General features: G+C 47.6%; 2 protein-coding genes across 5 annotated transcripts in view; one reads left to right on the top strand and one right to left on the bottom strand.

Moving 5' to 3' along the window:
- The window catches only part of ACSF2 (acyl-CoA synthetase family member 2), a 1,184,899-nt gene that overhangs the window by 229,444 nt on the left and 936,407 nt on the right, over positions 1-19,048 (bottom strand). The gene's annotated exons all lie outside the window — the stretch shown is intronic.
- Positions 7,362-19,048, top strand: part of CHAD (chondroadherin) — a 60,612-nt gene continuing 48,925 nt past the window's right edge. For 3 of the 4 annotated variants that reach the window (XM_069654882.1, XM_069654883.1, XM_069654884.1), the window contains exon 1: positions 7,362-8,198. In XM_069654882.1, the coding sequence (XP_069510983.1) occupies positions 7,422-8,198 (777 nt within the window). In that variant the 5' untranslated portion in view covers positions 7,362-7,421. The remainder of the gene's footprint in view (positions 8,199-19,048) is intronic. The other variant, XM_069654881.1, reaches the window with a different exon arrangement.

The raw sequence follows: 19,048 nt of genomic DNA, 5'->3' as shown, positions 1-19,048 counted from the left end.
ACTTTGTATGATATATATTTTTTTTTTTTAGAAATTTTAAAGCATTTTTCTATTAATATTAAAACATATTTGTATTGTTAGATATGTTGTGATCTAGGTTTATGCAGTGACAGGTTTAATTTTCCTTGTACACTGTGCTTGCCTATCAACATCTCAGGTGCCTCATCACCAATATGTCCCGTCCCATTCTCCTAGCAATTGACCTGTCCAAACCCCTCCAGTGAGCAGGAGTCTCTTCTTCTTTTGACAGTTCTTTATAGTGCCCCAGCTCTTGGTCTCCAGTCACCTCCTTCTGCATGCCCTAGCAGGATGCATACTATGCCAGTACCACAGCTTGTGTACTGTGAGGGAGTGTCAGCGCTGCCCATCTCCTGTTTTCAAGAAGCAAAACAGTACTCTGCATACTCAGGTCACCGTAGAGCACACAGAGTTCTGATAGTTTTTATCAGATCATTGTTGGGTGTGCACCAATGTAAAACATTCAGAGTACTGTGAGGGGTCAGAAATGAGAGGCGGACACAAAGTGGTAGTGTATTCAACATCAGGCATCTTTAATAAAATAAAAGGCTTGGACAAAGGCCTATGTGTCCCTATCCCAAAGAGTTTCCCTACCCAGGAAACTAAAACCAAAGATCGGTCTGTGTCTTGTCGTCAAAATGATATACACTGTTCTTGTGTCCAAAACACTAATCTAACCCTCACACTAGAAGTGAACAACTAAGGGTACAAGGAAAATGTCTCTGATGTAGGTTGGGTAAAAAGTGTTAAAAAATAAAACAGATAAATCCAACAAAATAATCCTTGGATCCAGAGGGTGGCTCCCTTCCCCTGGATGTCCCAGGTAGGATGGCAAAAGTGTCTCTTTCAAACAACCACTTCTTGCATTGCATTGTTACTAGGTTCCAGCAGCAGCTGTATTAATCAATGTCAAATAATTCAAAACAATGCAGTTAGATCCATCGCAGGAAAATCCAAACGCGACCACATAACAAAAGACAGAAACGACATCCACTGGCTCGCTATAAAGGAGTGTATTAGTTTTAAATCTCTGACAATGGTCCATCGCTGCCTAAATGGCACTGCTCCAGCATACCTGAAAAAGGAATTCAAATGGTATGAACCAAGCCGAAGCTTAAGGTCTGCTAAGCAAGGATTACTTGAATCCGGCCATGCCAGAGTAAAAACCACAGGCTTAGGTAGAGCCTTTCCCGCCAAAGCTATCTCTCTTTGGAATGAGCTACCCTGCAATGTCAGGCTGGAAAGCAACTTCCATTCCTTTAGAAAGCAGTTGAAAACCATGCTCTTTAGGTAATTCGACACACCTACCACCCCTTTGCTCATATCGAGCTCCTCTTTACTTCTACTTGTACTGTCCTGTGAACTCTCTGTCCTCGTGTCCTTGTCGCGCCCTGATGCTTGCGAGCTTCTCGGCGCGTTACAAATATATAAACAAAATAAAATAAATAAAAATAACAATGGCAAAAGTTTCTCTTTCGAAACCAATAACTTCTTACGGAGAACCTACTGGGCTTGTGAATATTTTTAACTGGAGTGGCATAAATGTTTGTCCCCGATATGCTAGCACCACTCAAGGGGTTCGAGTGGGTTCTCCCCCGAGAACTTATTTTAAATAATGGGTGAAAAAGGTGCATTTAAGAGCACACTTTTTTTTAGGAAGATTGGGTAAAAAGCCAAAAGACAGTTTGCAATTGGGTTGTGTAGGTTAACTCATGAAAAAAAACAATAGATACAAGCCACCAACAGTGCACAGGAGCATTTCTCCAACACATTTTCATAATGCCCTTTCCCACAAAATGTGCCAGCATAAAACATTTTCACACTGGCTGTGCCCATACATTTCCATGCTGAATGCACCATTACACGCTATTATTGACATATAAGAACATACTCATGTTTGCTTTGTGCCTAATGCGAGTAATGATACTATAAGAAAACATGTCTATGTTTGTTCTGCCAATATATGGCAGTATCCCCACGTAAGAACATACTCCAGTTGGCTTTACCATTATAAATACATGCCAAATTATGGAAACATGTCCAAACTGGTAAAATGCCAGTCAAGCTACATAATAACACTTATGCTTGTTTTACCAAAGATGATATGATATGATATGATATGGTATTTGTAACGCGCCTATACACAAGTGTTTCAAGGCGCGATGCCTAATATGAAATGCGATGCCACAATAAGAATAATATCACTGACCCTGCTTGCTTTATCAAAGATGCCCAATACAAAAATGTTGTGCCTCAGAAAGAAATTGCTAGACTGGTTACATAAAAAAATGCCAGTCTTACTTCGTAATAACACTCATCATGCTTGCTTTACCAAAGATGCCCAATACAAAATGTCATACCACAATAGGAAATGGCTACACTGGTTGCATTGAAATGCCAGTCTAGATAAATATTAACACTTATCATGCTTGCATTATCAAAGCTGCCAAATGTTATGCCACAGAAAGAATACCACCACTTATCATGCTTGCTTTATCAACCATGTGCAGTAACATATACCATGCCAGCTCCATGGTGTGCTTGCGCCTTGCAGTCAGACATAATCACATTAATGATGAATTTGATAATGTGTGATTGCGAGGTGCTGAGCGCCTAGGAGGCAGATGTATGTCAGGAGCTGGGGTTCCAGGGTACTCATGACATTTTCTATTGGGCATAGGGGCATAGATGGCAAGGAAAAATGGCCATGCCTGCTCCGAGGCCCAGAGCGCCTCAAAGACACACATTAATTGTGTGCATGCGAGGTGCTGGGGCACCCAGTCATGGTATTTCTTACTGGGCATCTATCAGAGGCCAATTAATAAACAGCATTCCTTTCCTCATTGCCTTCCAGCTCCTCATATGCACAGATAATCAATTGTGTGTACATGTGAGGCACTGGGGGGACTTATGGGTCAGGCTTGACATTGCATGTGAGGCACTAGAAATCCCAGCAAACTGAGCTGGCATTCTTCCCTGGGCATACCCAGTAAAACATGCCATGCCTGCCTCTGGGCCCCAGTGCCTCGCACAATGAATGGGATTGTGTGCATGCGAGGCACTGGTATAAGGCATTTTATTTTACTGGGCATCATAGATGTATTCGGATGACATGCCTGTCCCCTGGGTCCCAAGCTCCTCACACACGCACACAATCAATGTGGTCATGTGTGAATGACAGGCACTAAGGGTCCAGGGGGCGGAGTTAGTATTTATTCATGGATATCTATCATAGACTTCCAGTAAAAAAATACAATGCCTTTCCCCTGGGCCCTACAGAGGCAAACGCACCCACACAACCGAAGTGATTATGTGTGTATGTAAGGCTCTGGGGGGGCAGGTATGATATTGTTTACTAGGAGGAGCACCCCCTTGCACATACAGACATGCAGTTCCCCAGCCAGCATTTCCAATGAGCCATGCGAGGCTGAGGAAGCAAACGCCCCCAGCCTTGCATGGCTCTTTGAGCTTGCACGGCTAGGGACTGTCAAAGGGAAACGTTGTTGCCCTTTGACGATTGAAAGCACCCCCTCAGTTGAAAAAAACAGCTAAGGGAGTGCTTGTATTTCCTTGGGCTGGCTCCTCCATGATGGGTGAGAGGAGGCCAATACCTGGTGGGTCGCCGCCCCCACCTATTATGGACAAGCCGCCCCTCTATAGTACCCTGCTAGGAAGCCTCTAGTGGGTCCAACAGATCCCCTGGTATACTCTCCTGCCAGGTATCTGTCCACAATGTCTCATTTCTCGGTGTAGAAAGGATTACCTGGTGTACTCCCCTGCCAGGAATCCCTTTCTGCGGCCTGCAGATTCCCTGCTATGCTTTTCAGACAGGTATCTTCCCCACAAATGCTCACTACCTGATGTGCTTCTTTCACCAGGACCTCTTTTTAATGTTCTCACTGTTTTTCAGCATAACAAAGTTGTATACATTCACTGGATGTGCTTTCTTGGCTTGAGGTACTACTTGTTCCAATTTTCCCCACATTCACATCTCATATATGGAGACTTGTTCAATTTCTCCCTTTTAACTTCAATACTATTCATCTGCTTTTGGTAACACGTGCTCCAACTTTCCCCACATTGACATCTCATATATGGAGATTTGGTCAAGTCTTGTCTTTTAACTCCTTCACTAGCATCCATCAGTTTGTGGCAATACTTGCTCCAAACTTCCCCATATTGACATCTCATACATGAGCATTTGGCAAATTTGGTCTTAGTTTTCTACTTGGTCGGTATTCAAAATAAGTTCTAAATGGCTCATATGCCTGTCGGTACGCACCAGGGTCCCCAACATCTCTGGGCAGACTCACTGGTGTCTGGCACTGCCGTCAGTGCATGGAACATTGCTGTGGTGAAGCTTTCACCTTGGGATGGTGTTTACGACTCTGCAAACCTTCTCTCCGCTCTTCTGCTGGCTCTGCATTCGTCTGCCGGAAAGCCTGCTGCTTCTGGACACGACTGTGCTGCTGGTAGCTTTGCTGTTGCTGCCGGGTCCCCAGCGGTATTCTTATGGTGCCTGTGGTGTCTTCTGTGGCCTTGCAGCACGCTAGTAAGTTCTGCTCACAAGCGCCAGTCTCAGAACACCTGCTCTCACCAGCATGGTCCGTTCCCGCGATTCTTCCTTTTCCTGTGGTTCTACTTTCTTCTTCCATTTGGCTTCTCGCTTTCTTGGTAATGCACCATTTTTAAAAGTCCCACACAGTTGTGTCTCATTACAGCAACTTGCCTGCATGTTCAGCTTAGTGTTTCCTTTGATCCTTATTAACTAATTCCTCCTCTACCTTGCCTGAGTACTTGAAGCTTTATGGGCATTGGAGTCCATCGGATTTTTGGTTAGCACAAAAACATCAGAGACAGGAGATGCATGTGTGTTTATGTATATACAGGTGTGAATGGTATTCGGATGAGAATAGCAAAACAAAAAGGTGATGGCTGGAAGGTTTTGAATTAATCATAACCACAGGCATAGCTCTGGGCAGCCCTGCAGACCATCGTTTTTCAGCCTGCAAAGCCATTACAGAAGGGGAAAAAGCATATGCAAATCAGGCTTGGTCCTACCCCAAAAGGGGCAGTCCAGCCCGAACTGCTTGGTCACATCCCTTCTGCACGAGACCACAAGCATCCCCAAACATGTTTCAGTCTTGTTGGGTATCATCAGTGAGGAGTAGCTGGAGTCTCTAGGCCGGGCAGACTCAGGACCCATGTCTGGGCCTACCCGTCCCACTCGGGTGACTTTAGCAAAACAAAAGGGTGATGGCTGGAAGGTTTTGAATGAAGATGTGGGTCCTTTGCTTGCTGCGCCATAGGGAACCAATCTGCGCCTCATAGAGGAGGCCCAACAAGGCCGAAACATGTCTGGGGTGGCTTGTGTTTCCGTGCAGAAGGGACCTGGCCTAGCATTTCGGGCTGGGCTGCTTTCATTGTGGCAGTACCTGGCTGATTTGCATATGGCTGATGGTGGTGTGGAAGGTTGCCCAGAGCAATGCCAGTGGTACAGATTCATTCAAAACCTTCCACCCATCACTGTTGTGGTTATAATTCAGATGAAAATGACAGTATGCCATCAGGATCCTAAGTATCATAGGTTTTCTACAAAGGTGGGGGGGGGGGGTATACTGCATCTCTCCTAATGGAGTCATCCCCTTCTCCCGATAGTTGTCCTCTCCCACATGATCCTCCCTCATAATACCACCCCCAGAGTGAGGATCAGCGGCTGCTGTCCCATGGTCATTAGTTCATCACCTGGGAATCAGTAATGACTCTGCAGGATTCATCAGAGTACCCACACAAAAGAGGGCCATGGTACAGATCCCTACTAGGAAATCTCAAGACATCCCTGCAGGCAAGTCCACGGCTGGAGGTGAGGCACGGTGCCATCTGTCCTCCACCCCAGCCCAGCAAGACCTGGCAAGGCCCCACACTGCAAACATACAAAAACAAATGATTTGCAAATCCATCTACATTAGAAAGCGGCTTCTAGAATATTCACGCGAAGTGAAACAGAACCGGGTGCATTTATTTATTTATTGTGCATTTGTAAGGTGCTTATACATCAAGTAAATTGTGTTTCCAAGTGCCCAATACAAATAGAGACCCAGCAATGTGTACTAGAACAACAAGTTTAGCATCACAAAATGTTGTATGTGCATACATGAGGAGGCATAATCTTGAGGCATATTTGTAGGCAAAAGGCCTGCTCATAGCAAATAGTGAGTTAAGTGCAAGATTCAAATGCAAAGCAACACTGAATATATGTGCTGTAAAAGGCGCACCATCGGCTACAACGAACCACGGATAAGGTCACCATCAGCAGTGCTGAGGAGTGCGTGGGTGCGAGCGCGCGCGTGTGAAGATGTTCATCAAGATCGGCAGGAAAGAGCCGTGGTTCACCACAGCCAACACAGTGCTGTCCAACTTCTAGATTCATGCAACACTCCTGCATGAGCGGTGAGACTGCTCCCTAATAATCCGCTATGACTTTCTATTCTATACCAGGCCCCGGTGTGTGGGTATTCATGCATGAGTGGGTATGTGACAATATCTGGCCTTGTGTTGGGTTTATCTGAAATCCATATTTTACAACACAACATTTCTGGCAACAGGGATCGACAGTCCAGGATTGATAAAATGCCAGGCCAATAGATGCAGTTTTGTGCATGGTACATACTGAGAGCGTGTTACCCTTTGAGCTTTTGCAGGATCATCACTGAACTACACTCGTATTGCATCTCTCTGTGCATGGGGGTGTTCACCATTAGCCACAGGTGACAACCCGGAGGGTGTTGCAGTGTATGTGGACTGTCCTCTTCGCTTGATTTTTCATACCTGGAATCATTTGCACCATTACACATCAGGGACTTGTCATAAAGCGGGACACCAGAACACACAGGCAGTGACCTACAGCAAGGGGCTGCAGCCTCTGGCACTCCAGATGTTTTTGACTACAACTCCCAGCAACGCTAGTCAGTTTAATTAATGAGTGATCATGGGAGTTGTAGTCTAAAACCACGGGACGGCGGCAGACTACTGACCTCGACCTTAAGCCTAAATAAATACCGGTGTGTGAGGTAAAAAAAAAAACAGTTCCAAGGTATGCCTCATCTTCCTTCCCAAGTTCCCAAGTAAGGCACACACAATCTAATCCCCCTCATCCCCATGGAAGTCAGGTTCTTACTGTAACTCTGCTGATAGTATTGGGCTCAGACAAGCTCTAGTCTGGTTCCAATGGGGTTAATTTCACACTAAGCTCCCAAAATGTGCCGCTTGCACGCAGGAGTCTGGCTGCTGCCTGTGGATTTTGGATTGGATCTGCTGTGCAATAACTTTATAAATAGCCCTGTGTTCAGGGCTCCGAACACTTCCCCAGTCTTCTCTCTCTGCAGCACCGGTCAGTGCTGATCATGAATCGCATAGGCTTCCTTCTCAAGCTCAGTCTGCTGTCGTTGGCAATCCCCATCTTGCAGGCATGCCCCCAATCCTGTAACTGCCCCATGGGGCAACAGCAACATGTGATATGCAATGGAGCCGGGCTGAAGAAGTTCCCCAAGGTGTCGGAGCAGACCCAGCTCTTAAGCATGCAGCGGAACAGCTTCCCTGTCCTGGCCCCCAACTCATTCAAGGAGATGAAAGGAGTGGTGAGCCTCCACCTGCAGCACTGCCAGATCAAAGAAATCGCCAGCGGAGCTTTCCGGGGATTGAACAAGCTAATCTACCTGTACTTGTCCAATAACGAGATCAGCACACTAAGGCAGGGGGCTTTCGATGACTTATCCGAGCTCACCTATCTGTACATGGATCATAACAAGATGGTGGAGCTTCCCAAGGGCATCTTTACACCGCTCATCAATCTCTTTGTATTGCAGTTAAGCCACAACAAAATCCGTGAACTGAAGCCCGGCACATTTACCGGAGCAAAGGACCTCCGCTGGCTGTACCTTGCCAACAATGAGATTACCTCCATGCAGCCTGGCTCCCTGGATGAGGTGGAGAACCTGGCTATCTTCCATCTTGAGGGGAACCAGCTCAGCAGCTACCCAGTGGCAGCCATGAGCAAGCTGAGGGTGGTGGAGGACTTGAAACTGTCCGACAACCCGCTGAAAGCACTACCTGACTATGCATTCCAATCCTTCGGACGTTACATGGAGTCACTCTTCATTGACAACATGGGACTGGAACGGGTAAGTGCACTCTTAATGGGTGACATGGGGCTAGAAAGAGTAAGTGTTATCAGCCCTGCTGCTCTTGAGCTCCTACGGCCCTTCAGGGGGAAGTCACTGGGCCTAGGAGTTACTTCTCCCACTGTCTGCCAACTCCCTTGTAAAGACATATTGAATCCATGGGTTATCAATTCCCTATGTTCATTCCATCTTCTCAAAGAACAATTATCAGGTCTATGAGGTTTCAGGGCATTTTTCCCATTACAGGTTTGTAAGTATGAAGACCAAAACTGTTTCAGATTCCAATGTTCTCTGCCCATTACAGCTCTTTGGGGAATGTGTATATGAGATCTGAGGTACAATTGCCATAGGCCCACCTGAGATTTTCAGCCAACAATGATAAGGTCTATGAGGTACCAGAATCCTCTGTCCACTCCTGCTTCTAAGGGAACATAGACAGCATTTATGAACTACCAGTGGTCTCCCCGCATCCCTGCCTCACAGGAAACAATGATTGGTTTCAGTGAAGTCTCTCCATCCCATCTTCTCAGAAAGCCATGGTAAAATGTGAGTTAGCAGTACCCTTTCCCCATTTTAGCTCCTCGGGAAACAGTTATTGAATGGAAGATATAAGTGCCCAATGCCAAACCCAGCTCTTCAGGGAACAATGACTTGATCTGAAGTCTCAGTCCCTTCTACTCACGCCAGCTTTCCATCGAGCACTGTTTGAGTCAGAAGTACTTGTACCTTCTACCTCTCAGAACTACTTGGCAAGTCATCTTTGAAATGAAGGGGTGTCTTCATATTAGAGCTCATCAGGGAATGAGCAGGTATGATGCATCACTGCTCTCTAACATAATGTCCCTTGAGGGAACTAGGAATGAGTTTGAAGAATCAGCGTCCTCTGCCCATCGTAGGTCCACTGACTATGAAGTCTGGTCTGGGTCATATTCAGTGGACCTATGAAGTCTGAGGTGCCAGTGCACTCTGCCAATGCGAGCTCTTTAGGGAAAGTATATTCCAGTCTCTGATAGCACTGGTCCAACTACCCATTCTTTCTCAGCAGGAAGCCATCTTGTTTGAAATACCAGTGCCCTTTGTCCATCCCTGATCCACAAGGGAGAAGGGCTGGGTGAAATATAACCATTCCTTGTATATGCCAAAGCTTCAATAAACTATGGTTTTAAGAGAGCTTTAAATGCTTCCTTCCCATTTCAGCGTCTCAGGTAATGATCAAGTACCAGTGCCCTCTGCCCATCTTACTCCTCATAGAAAAATAATTGGTTTTTATTATAAATACAATCCACTGAAGCCATGCCAGCCCTAGTGAATAGCCATTGCCCACCCTACCACCTCACAGAACAATTATCAGATTTCAGGCATGAGTGCCATTAGCCCATTTCAGTTCCTCCAGATCATCGCAACATCTCAAAGAACGATAACTAGGCTTGAGAGCCACAAATGGTTAAGATCAACACATCTGTATCGTCATGAAGAGTGAACAAAGGTCAGTGATTGTTCTGTGTTCATGAGGGCAGCCACTTTCACTCAGAAAATGAAGTTCATCAATGTGCTGCATGTATAGTGGGTCACTGAAGAAATGTCTTGCTACACATTCATTGTGCCCGGGCATATTGGTGTCCCTCCGAGGGGTCATCCAACTGAGTGATGGTTCTTTTCAGCATATAAGCTCTTTTGCTGCAAACTCAGTCAGCTCAGTGCTGGTTCTGTGAAAGAAAGGAGTCTCTCAGCTGCAGACTCAAGGCTACGTGAAGGTTCTGTGTGTGTTCAAGGCGCTACCCGGGTACTGATGCCACTCTCTACTGTGGGTCTGACAGGTATCTCAGCCGCAGACTCACCGGCACATGGATGTCTCTAGGTGTCCTGGGAGCTCCTCATGTTCCGAGCCACTCAACTGAGTGACCATTACCTGTAAGAAAAGAAGCTCCTCAAATGCAGAGTTGGCAGCTCAGCAATCACTCAGGGTCTGATGAGCTCCTCCGCAGCACCACACGGCCAGCCCCGCAGTAATAGTCTGGAATTGGCTCTCTGACAGTGCAAGACAGGGAGACACTGATACACAGAGATCGCTACAGGTATTGCAAGAAAAATAAACATTTACAGGTAGAACACTGCCCTCTTGCTCTTTGGCACGCGCATGTAACCCTCAATCTGCCCCTTGTGCTCTCTCTCCCACACAGCTTCCTCCCCTCACTTCACTTTACTGCTGAAATTCCTAGGCTCTTTCCCGCTATCCTATTTTAAATTCCATACAGGAAGGTGTGTTTATTGATGAGCTCTCGGCATAGTTGACAAAGAGTCTCCTGTTCCCATACATGGTGGAGACGGAATGTTTAGATGGCAGCAACTTACTAAAACAGGGCCAGAGACTGGGCAGGCACTGCAAATAGCAAGCAGGACAGCAGGCAACAGCCAGCAAACCCTGGGGTACCTCCAGCTAGCAAAGAACAGGCTCTAGAACATGGAGGGCGCAACGCCCAACAACTCCAAGCAATGGGGCTGTAGTGCAGGAGGATGGAGCAGGTTAAACATGCCGGCATTTACTGCAACACAGCACCCCAGGAAATGGGACATGTCCAGGGTATAAATACTAGTACCCGCAGCAACAAAGTCCTGGATGGGCTGCCACGGCACAGAAAGAAAGGGCTTGACATTGTGCTGGAGGTCTGCAGTCCCAGTAGCCCGGCACCCCTAACCATGTGGGGCGCAGGAGGTGGCTCACGACCAGGCAATGAATGAGGGCACTCCCAACTGCACAGCAACCGAAACAATATGCGCGAGGATGCAGGCGATGGGTCGCGACAGAGGAACCATGAACAACCTGTATGTCCAGGGTATGGGGGCAGCAATTCCAGCAGCACAGAGTGTCTAACTTAATGTGGGGGTATTTACAGGTGGTGAAGATATGAACAAAAACAGGGGGTTGGCAGTGGGGTCACCTGACCAAGGTCAAGGATTGTGCACTCAAGCAGGACAGAACCCCGCAAGAATAATAGCAGGGAACAGAGAGGGAGGCAATGCCCAGTGTATGAGGGAACAACCCCACTCGAATAGTGGCCCATAAACCCCCTGGGGTTCAGGGAGGTGAGCTGTGTCCAGAATATGTAGGACAGTGCTACTAACTGTACTGAATCGCATAGCATGCTCGGGTGAAGCTTGCCCCGTTTATTAAGGATGGCATCCTCATCTGTGCAGTACCCGCCAATACCATCAAAATGAAATGGCAATGTTTGTGGGCTATAACCTTAATAGCATCCCCAAAACATCATACAGGACCAATCCTCTTTTTGAGTCCAACGGGGAGTGCATGCATGCTATTTCCAGAGCGGAGGAACGGTGAACCTCTTTTCAAAGCCCAAGGGGAGAAAGGGGCATTACCAGTATCTAAGGCAGCACTATGTCTTGACCTTGACTCGAGGGAGACAGCAGGCTGAGGTCGCATCCAAGCCCTTCGATCCTTCTCAATATGATGCCGCTGCGCCACCTCTGTACTGTAAGTTGAGTGGCCAAGGGGCGAAACCAAATTCTGAAGGGTTGGGCAGAAAACTCGCCTGGCGGGGGTTAGTGTAAAAACTCAGTTACATCTATGGGCTTACTCACCAGGCCACCGGGGACAGGTTCCTCAAAAAGAAGGGTCAGCTTTTCCCATTGGCTGAAGACAGATTCCCCCGAGCCCAGGCCTGGGCCCTGAAAACATGCTTAGGGCATCACCCTTCTTGCAACCCACTGATGCCAGTGGTGAGCCAGTTCTAGATACAAGTGGCAGGGTTCTCACAGTCTGTTCCAGAAGGTCAATGGGTCTAAGAATACAGAGTGTGTCATGCTGAAAGGGAGATCTTGCAGTACAACATGTTGAATATTACTTCTACTGGCCTGTGGAACTGATCATCTTTAAAGGAGAGGATTGGCAAGTATGGTTTTAGAGACGTGTACTCTTTCCGCCCATTCAAACAGCCTCTACAGCCTGGATAGTGGACAGCAATGAATCCATTGAGACAATGAATTCCAGTTCCATTCCAGGAACAGTTCAAGAAGAGCTGTATGGTTCAAGCTACAGGGACGGAGAACAGCAGCACATCCCCTGACTGGGGCGAAGAGGTGGTCCTCTTTCAGGGAGAGCCCCTGGTCCCCCTCTCTGCTGCCGCTGCCGAAATCATGCTGAATCAGATCTGAGAGGCAAGGCTCCAAGAGTCCTGTGATGCCGCCCCAAGAGGGTGCCTCTGGAGGGACTCTAGGACCAATATTACAAATGAATTGAATAGAGGAAGAGCGAGAGGGAGAGGGATGGGCGAAGCTGGGCCCGCAGCAGCCTGTAGCAAACCTTCGCCCCCCCATCTAACCATATAGCTTCTAAAGTGAGGTAGGGCTGTCTCCCTGTAAATGAGCGTGGAATGGACGTGTTTTGCAAAGCTGTGCCAGCCAGAGGTCTGCCTTTTTAATGGCACCTACTCTACCTCACAGATCTGCTTAAAGAGCCCCCCCAGACATCCCTATAAAGCTGTGCCTTTATTTCCCTGAAATAAATTGTGTTCATCTCAAAGAAATGTGGAACCGAATTCAACAAATAATGACCCCTGACCTGTGTGCCTATTGCTTTAAAAGATGCTTACTGTAGCGATTCCTGCCTTGTATGAGCAAATGCTATCTGGTGCTTTTCTAAATGAGATCAATCACCTGACAAATAAGGGCAAGGTTAAGGCTGGTGTGTTTGGGACAGAGCCATCCTGTGCAGCATGCTTTGCCACATTGCAAATATGGAAAGGGGAAGAAAGGAAACATCCGAGAGCTGGTGTGCATTACAGGTTGAGCCTGTAGACATGGCTACGGTGAGCTCCGCTTAAGAAGAGCAATTTTGGAGATGCTTTTATCTTTGGTGCTGATATACAGATCGTCACGAAAATGTCCCTAACAAATGGATGTTTTAACAAGTTTTGGGAGGTTCCATCAAGAACCCGGCAAAGTTAGAGAGGTCCTTTGACTTTGCTTGTACCCACAGTCCAGACACTGGGTGAATGTGTGCCAAACCTTCATGAGGAGCGGGCGTCTGATCCAGAAAGTGTGCCTCCAGCTAGATCCATGGGCTCAACATGGGTTTCAGACATGGCTTGAGGGCACAAGCCATCAGTGGGTGTCCAGGGACATGCAATGGGCTGCTAAGTGGCCACTGTGCTGCCACTTCGGTGCCCTGGTAGGCTGGGCATTGCCCGAGTCCATACCTTGGGCAAAGTGACGACCAGCCAATGCCACAGACATTGAGCCAGTATCCAATGCAGGTGTGCCCAGTGGGCACATGGCTGGGCATGCCCATGTCCAGTCACTGCCTCTGACTGGAGACATGCAAACACAATAACATGCATGTAGTCACACTTCGTATAGGACTTGAGCAGCGAAAAAACGAAAGAAAATACAGGAGCACCTGCAACTGGTTAGGGTTATTTTACATTTGATGCGATGGAAAACACAAGGAAAAAAACCAGTAAAAAATAATTTAAAGGCGAGATTTTCCAGTGGAATCAGCATGAGAGAAGTCATAAGCAGTGCATGCTTGTGCTGAAGTTATGATTATTTTACTAGCGGTGGCAGACCTAAGGTTGACCTAGGAACAGTACCTTCATTTGTTTGTGTTTTGTTTCCTTGAGTTGTAACCATCATCACTCTAAAAGGTTTTTCCCCCTGAATTTCAATGTTTTTAAAGGAAAACATCAACATAACGTCCCGTCAACCAAAGTTTTTCACAGAATGTATATAAGCACGCGGGGCGGGGTGAGCAGCCAATCAGGTTCCTTGGTTCGTGGGCTGAAACCGCTGATCTTAGCCTGCGTTCCATGGACCCCACAGGCTGCCTCCCCCACCCCAGACCTCCATCTTCTCCCCAGCCTCTGTTCCCTTTTTTGTTTTTAATATCCCACACTTCCCTCCCCAGCCCAATTTACCTGATTGTGGCGGGGCTGATGCATGCTGCCGCTGCTGCTTCTCGCTCTCTACCTCTGCCAACCACAACAGAAATGGAAGAGGGCCTCCGTAAGGAACCCCACATTGCATCTTGGAACAATTTGTTTTATGAATGAACCGGAAGGCACAAGGTGTCCAGTTCATTCATAGAAAAGACCCTGCTATCAGTACCCCGGGTTACCGCTTTGGTAACCCAGGGTGTTAATGGCATTAGTAACCCGTTCCACTGGCTATACTGGGGTGGGGGGTAATGGCCCAGCAGCCCAAATCAAATACCCGAGCAAAGCGAGGCCATATAACGAGAGCACTGGGACATTACGCCCCCGGTATAACGCATGGAACGGGTTACCATTGCCATATATTATAGCCCTACCTGTGCTTCCTCTCACTTTTACTCTTTTTCTTCTTGCTCCACTTGCATGGAATTCTCTTCCCCTGGACATCAGAGAAACAATCCACATCAATTTACTCGAAACCAAACTAAAAGCCTGCTTCCTCACCTCAGAGTTATCCTCTTAACCTACCTCTCACCTGCCTGCCAACTAACATTATTCCCTCGTCGCCAACCTGCCTCTGTTCCTCGCTTTCTCTGTCTCCACTCTAGCACTTCATCCATCATGGTCACATCCCTGGCACAGCTGGTCGTACCACCTACCTGCACTTAAAAATGTCTCATGTGGATTGTCTTTATTCTTTTAAAGTCCACCCATGATGACTGTTCCATTTACTCCCCTCCACAACCTGGTGAGAGTGCCACTCAAACTCACCCCATTCTAAGAAGCTTGCAGCTTCCCATCAAATTCAATTTCTTATCTATTGTATATTCTTTTGTGACCGAAAGATCATCGTTTCTTCTTGTATATAAACACAAATATTGACTTAAATATTGCAGAGTCTGCGGTAGTGACTAGAGTATTGTATAAATTGGAATTCCCATAGGAAGACCACTTTTTTGAGTTGCTTAGAAATATGGCGCAGGTTAACATCTGCACAAAACGTTACGAACAAAACATAGAGGAGACTCCATTATTACATGATAGTTTTGTGAAGGGAAGTTGCACCACAAAACTGCTGAAACCATTGTTACAGAAGAGAGAGAGGGGAGTGGGGCTCTGAACTAATAATATCTGTTTGGCATAGCAACCGTCAATGCCACGGCATGAAAAGGCAGGCACAGTGATTTGTAAGGTTGGATATTGGGCTATTTTGCATACAATCGGGCTATATTGGGCTACTTTCAATGGCAGATCTGCTTTTTAGTCCTTCCAAGGCTGCCACTCTACACCCATCCCCACTCTGTCCACCCCAACCCCCACTCTCTCTAGTCCCACCCACCCCAACCTCATTACATGTGCTGGCTGGGTTTTGTTTGGGCTATTTTGGGCTACGATTGACTAGTACTTTCAAGGAGCTTTGTTCTTTATGTTTTCTGCCTTCAACCAACTACAAGCACTCACCCACCCCACTATCTCTACCCCCACCCACACCACCCCAAACAACTTTGCCTCCACTGTCTACCTCTACCCATCCTTCCTACCCCCACTCTCTTACTCTATCCCCCTCACCCTCTCCCGCTACCCATGCCCACCCCTACTCTCTCTGCTCACTCTCACTTTGTCCACCCACCCTCTAGCATCAGTCGCCCACCCTGCACCCAATCTCTATAGCCCCACCCATCCCCCACTCAACCCCCACCCACCCACTCTACCCCAAAAATCTCTACCCCATCTACTCTCACTCTCTCTTTGCCATACACCCTACCCCTCCTCTCTCCCGCCAGTCAAGCACCCTACCACCTTCCCTCTCTACTGCCAACCAGCCACCCATCCTCTTTACTCGGTCACTCACCCTAGCGCCACTCGCTCTACCACCAGCCACCCACCACAGCCCCTCTTACCACCCCAGCCAGCCCCTCTCTCTACCCCCAGCCACCCAGCCCTACCCCAACACTCTCTATCCCACCCCCACTCTCTACACACCCAACGCCCCATCCCTATACTACCCCCTATTTCCAAACCCACCCACTCTACGCCATCTATTGCCCCACCCACCCTCTCTATTCCCCCCACTCACCCCACCCTCTCCATTACTCCACTCACCCAACCCCCCCACTACTTTCTCTCATACTCCTGCTTTATTTCTTAGCCTCTCATTCTCACCCTTTCTCGTTCATATTTCCTCCTGCTCATCATCAATGGCACCCTCTATCAGTGGCTTCCTGCCTTGTTTTATTCCCCTTCCTTATTCTCTTGCACACCTGCACCTCTTATCGCATCCTCCCTTAAAACTTTGCACGCTCCTCCTTGCACCCTGGTGCTAATAATGCAAAATGCAAATAACCGCACTAAACGACAAAACTATTGGCTTTGCCAATGCTTGTGTTTGGTTGCAGCTATAGGCCCGAATGGATGGCTTTGCATCAAACGTTGGCAAGAAACTGGAGTCTGGTCTGAATCACAGTCCCGTGGTGGTCTGACACAAATCATTCATCGTTTCATATTTTTAACAATGCCTTAATGTAGCCAAAAAGTGACTAGTTATATCTCGGCTTGTCAGGTAAATTACACAGACCCACTTGTAGCTTACCTTGCTACCCGATAGGCTACTTAGTGTTAAGGTTTACCAACTCTCTTCCGAGGTAACCAGGACCCTGGTCTGCCGGCCAAGCAAGGGGAAATCAGGTGGGTTCTCTGAAAGAGCAGTCTAGTGGCCACTTTGGGGGTTAAATGTAGGGCTCAGACATGGGCGAAGGCCATACCATGGGTTCAGGGGCCAATGGCTATGGTCGCAGGCCATGGAAAGTGGCCACTTCAAGCGACTTGGCGGTGCATCGAGCAAGAGCAAAAGGCCGCTGCAGGAAGAACTACTGGGTGGGCTTGCATCTGATTTTTCACTAGGTGGGGTGGCAGTCCAGTCCCAAAAGTGTTCTTTCGAAAACTGGGTGCAAATCAGCCAGTGGTTTGTTTTACATCGGGAAAGAACTGCTCAAAAACGAATTCCCGATATTTGGGGTTGGTTCGCAGGCGGTGCCTGGTGTCCGCTTGTGAAGACTTGTTTAGGGAAGTAGGCAGCTGTGGGGGCACAGAAAGTGGATCCAAAAGCCGCCACTGTGGTTTCTAAACCTATTCTGGGTCTGCGTTTTTCGCGACAAAATAGCCCAGACCTTTTGCCATTTTGGGACATACTGAATCCTTCTGAGATCCCCCTGACCTGGTCTATGGTTGGAAGGGTTCTAGAGGGGTGCAATATTCCCCATGAACGTCAAAAAATGCCGATTTTAGCAGGATATAGACATACTTGCAGGGGAGTGCCCAAACCTCCCTGCACATAAAAAGGGACAAATTGCAGCCTGCTTGGCTGCCCCTGAAGCTAGTACAGTGTAGGAAGGGGCTGGGCCATGGCTATAGTCCATGCCCTAGATACTGGCATGTCTAGTAGCCCACAGAACTGCAAGAGGGGTACAGCGTTCAATTGACCTGGACAGGCCCAGCGGCTATTCTTGTTGGTCTATCCGCCGCCTCGCTTTTGCTGAGCTTTGCTCTACCAAATAGGTCTGACATTCGCCTATAGTATCACAAAACATGCTTCTCCCACTGCATCCCTCCCTCACTCACTCCTTTCAATTTATAGCATCTATCTTCTGCTTCCTACCCTCCTATTTCGACGTACTCATTTTCTTTTCTCCAGCACAGTCCTTTCTGGATCCCCATTGCAGGGGTCTAATGGCTAGGTCAGGGACATGGCCGTGTCCGGAGGAAAAGTGGCCACTGGTGGCATGAACAGGCCATGGCCAGTGGCCCATGGACACAATGACGGTTACATGGCCATTGGGGCGGACTAAAGGACAGACCCAGTGTACTATTCCTCGTGGCTTGGCACGTTGCGGGCACAGTGGCCAAACAACCCACACCAGATTAAAGCAGTCACTGGGACTTGCTGCAGCCGGCCCCAGTGTCAATTTCAAATGGCTTGCAGGGGTCTGGGCATGGGCTTGGCCGTAGGCAAAGTGACTACTACAATGGCGGTGGCCCACTGACCCAAAATAGGTTAAAGCAGCCTCCCGCCATGGCCTATGGCCACTTTGCCCTAGGCATGGCCGTCCCACAGACCCACAATGGTCGTAAAGTGGTCACTGAGCCAGGCTGCAGTTGCGGCACAGAGGCACTTTGAGTAGATTAGTGAGGCCTGAGCGGTGGTCGATGGTCATGTCCTGGGCAAAGTTGCAAGTGAGTCATGGACCTGCAATGGGGACTGTAGGCCATGGCCAGCAGCACACTAACTAGGAACGGGGATAGACTAGACGGGCAGATAACTCAAAGGATTGCCTGGGCTTGGGGCAAGGCCACTGGCCACTCGGTCTTGTGCCTGGCACATGGACCAGAAATGAGGGTTAAGTGGCCATTGGATCTCGCCAATGGCGTAGTTCCCACTGGGCATGGCCCCAGTTCATGCCAGTGGATACTGCACATATGATATTGTATATCATTAAAACATTGACATTTAGTGATAAATCTTTGGTTACAGCAATATTATGGTACAGTTTCCCTAATACACCCTAGGAAATATTAGTGACACCTCTTTTAAAGGGATGTTATGGATGAGTTGCCCTAATAATAAATGTATGTAATCAGTGAAAAAACGTTGTTAAATGGAATTTATGGTCGAGTGCAAGAAAAAAAAAAACAAATCACCAGATCCGTATCTTGGGCACTGATGGCATCACATATGACATCACTGATTGGTACACACACTGCTACAGAAAGTAGCACTAAACAATACATATGCTGCCAAGTGTCCTGGAAGTTCCGTTTAGTGGCTGTGATCATGTACACAATACATTTTAACTATTAACACTATTCCTAACGATCATTATCTAGCTCAGGTGATTCAACAATGCA

The sequence above is a fragment of the Ambystoma mexicanum genome, chromosome 3q (genome assembly GCF_040938575.1).
Source record: "Ambystoma mexicanum isolate Mex_15411 chromosome 3q, UKY_AmexF1_1, whole genome shotgun sequence".
NCBI classification, from domain to species: domain Eukaryota; kingdom Metazoa; phylum Chordata; class Amphibia; order Caudata; family Ambystomatidae; genus Ambystoma; species Ambystoma mexicanum.
Note: the sequence above shows the minus strand (reverse complement) of the source record. Positions and strands in the feature narration are given on the sequence as shown.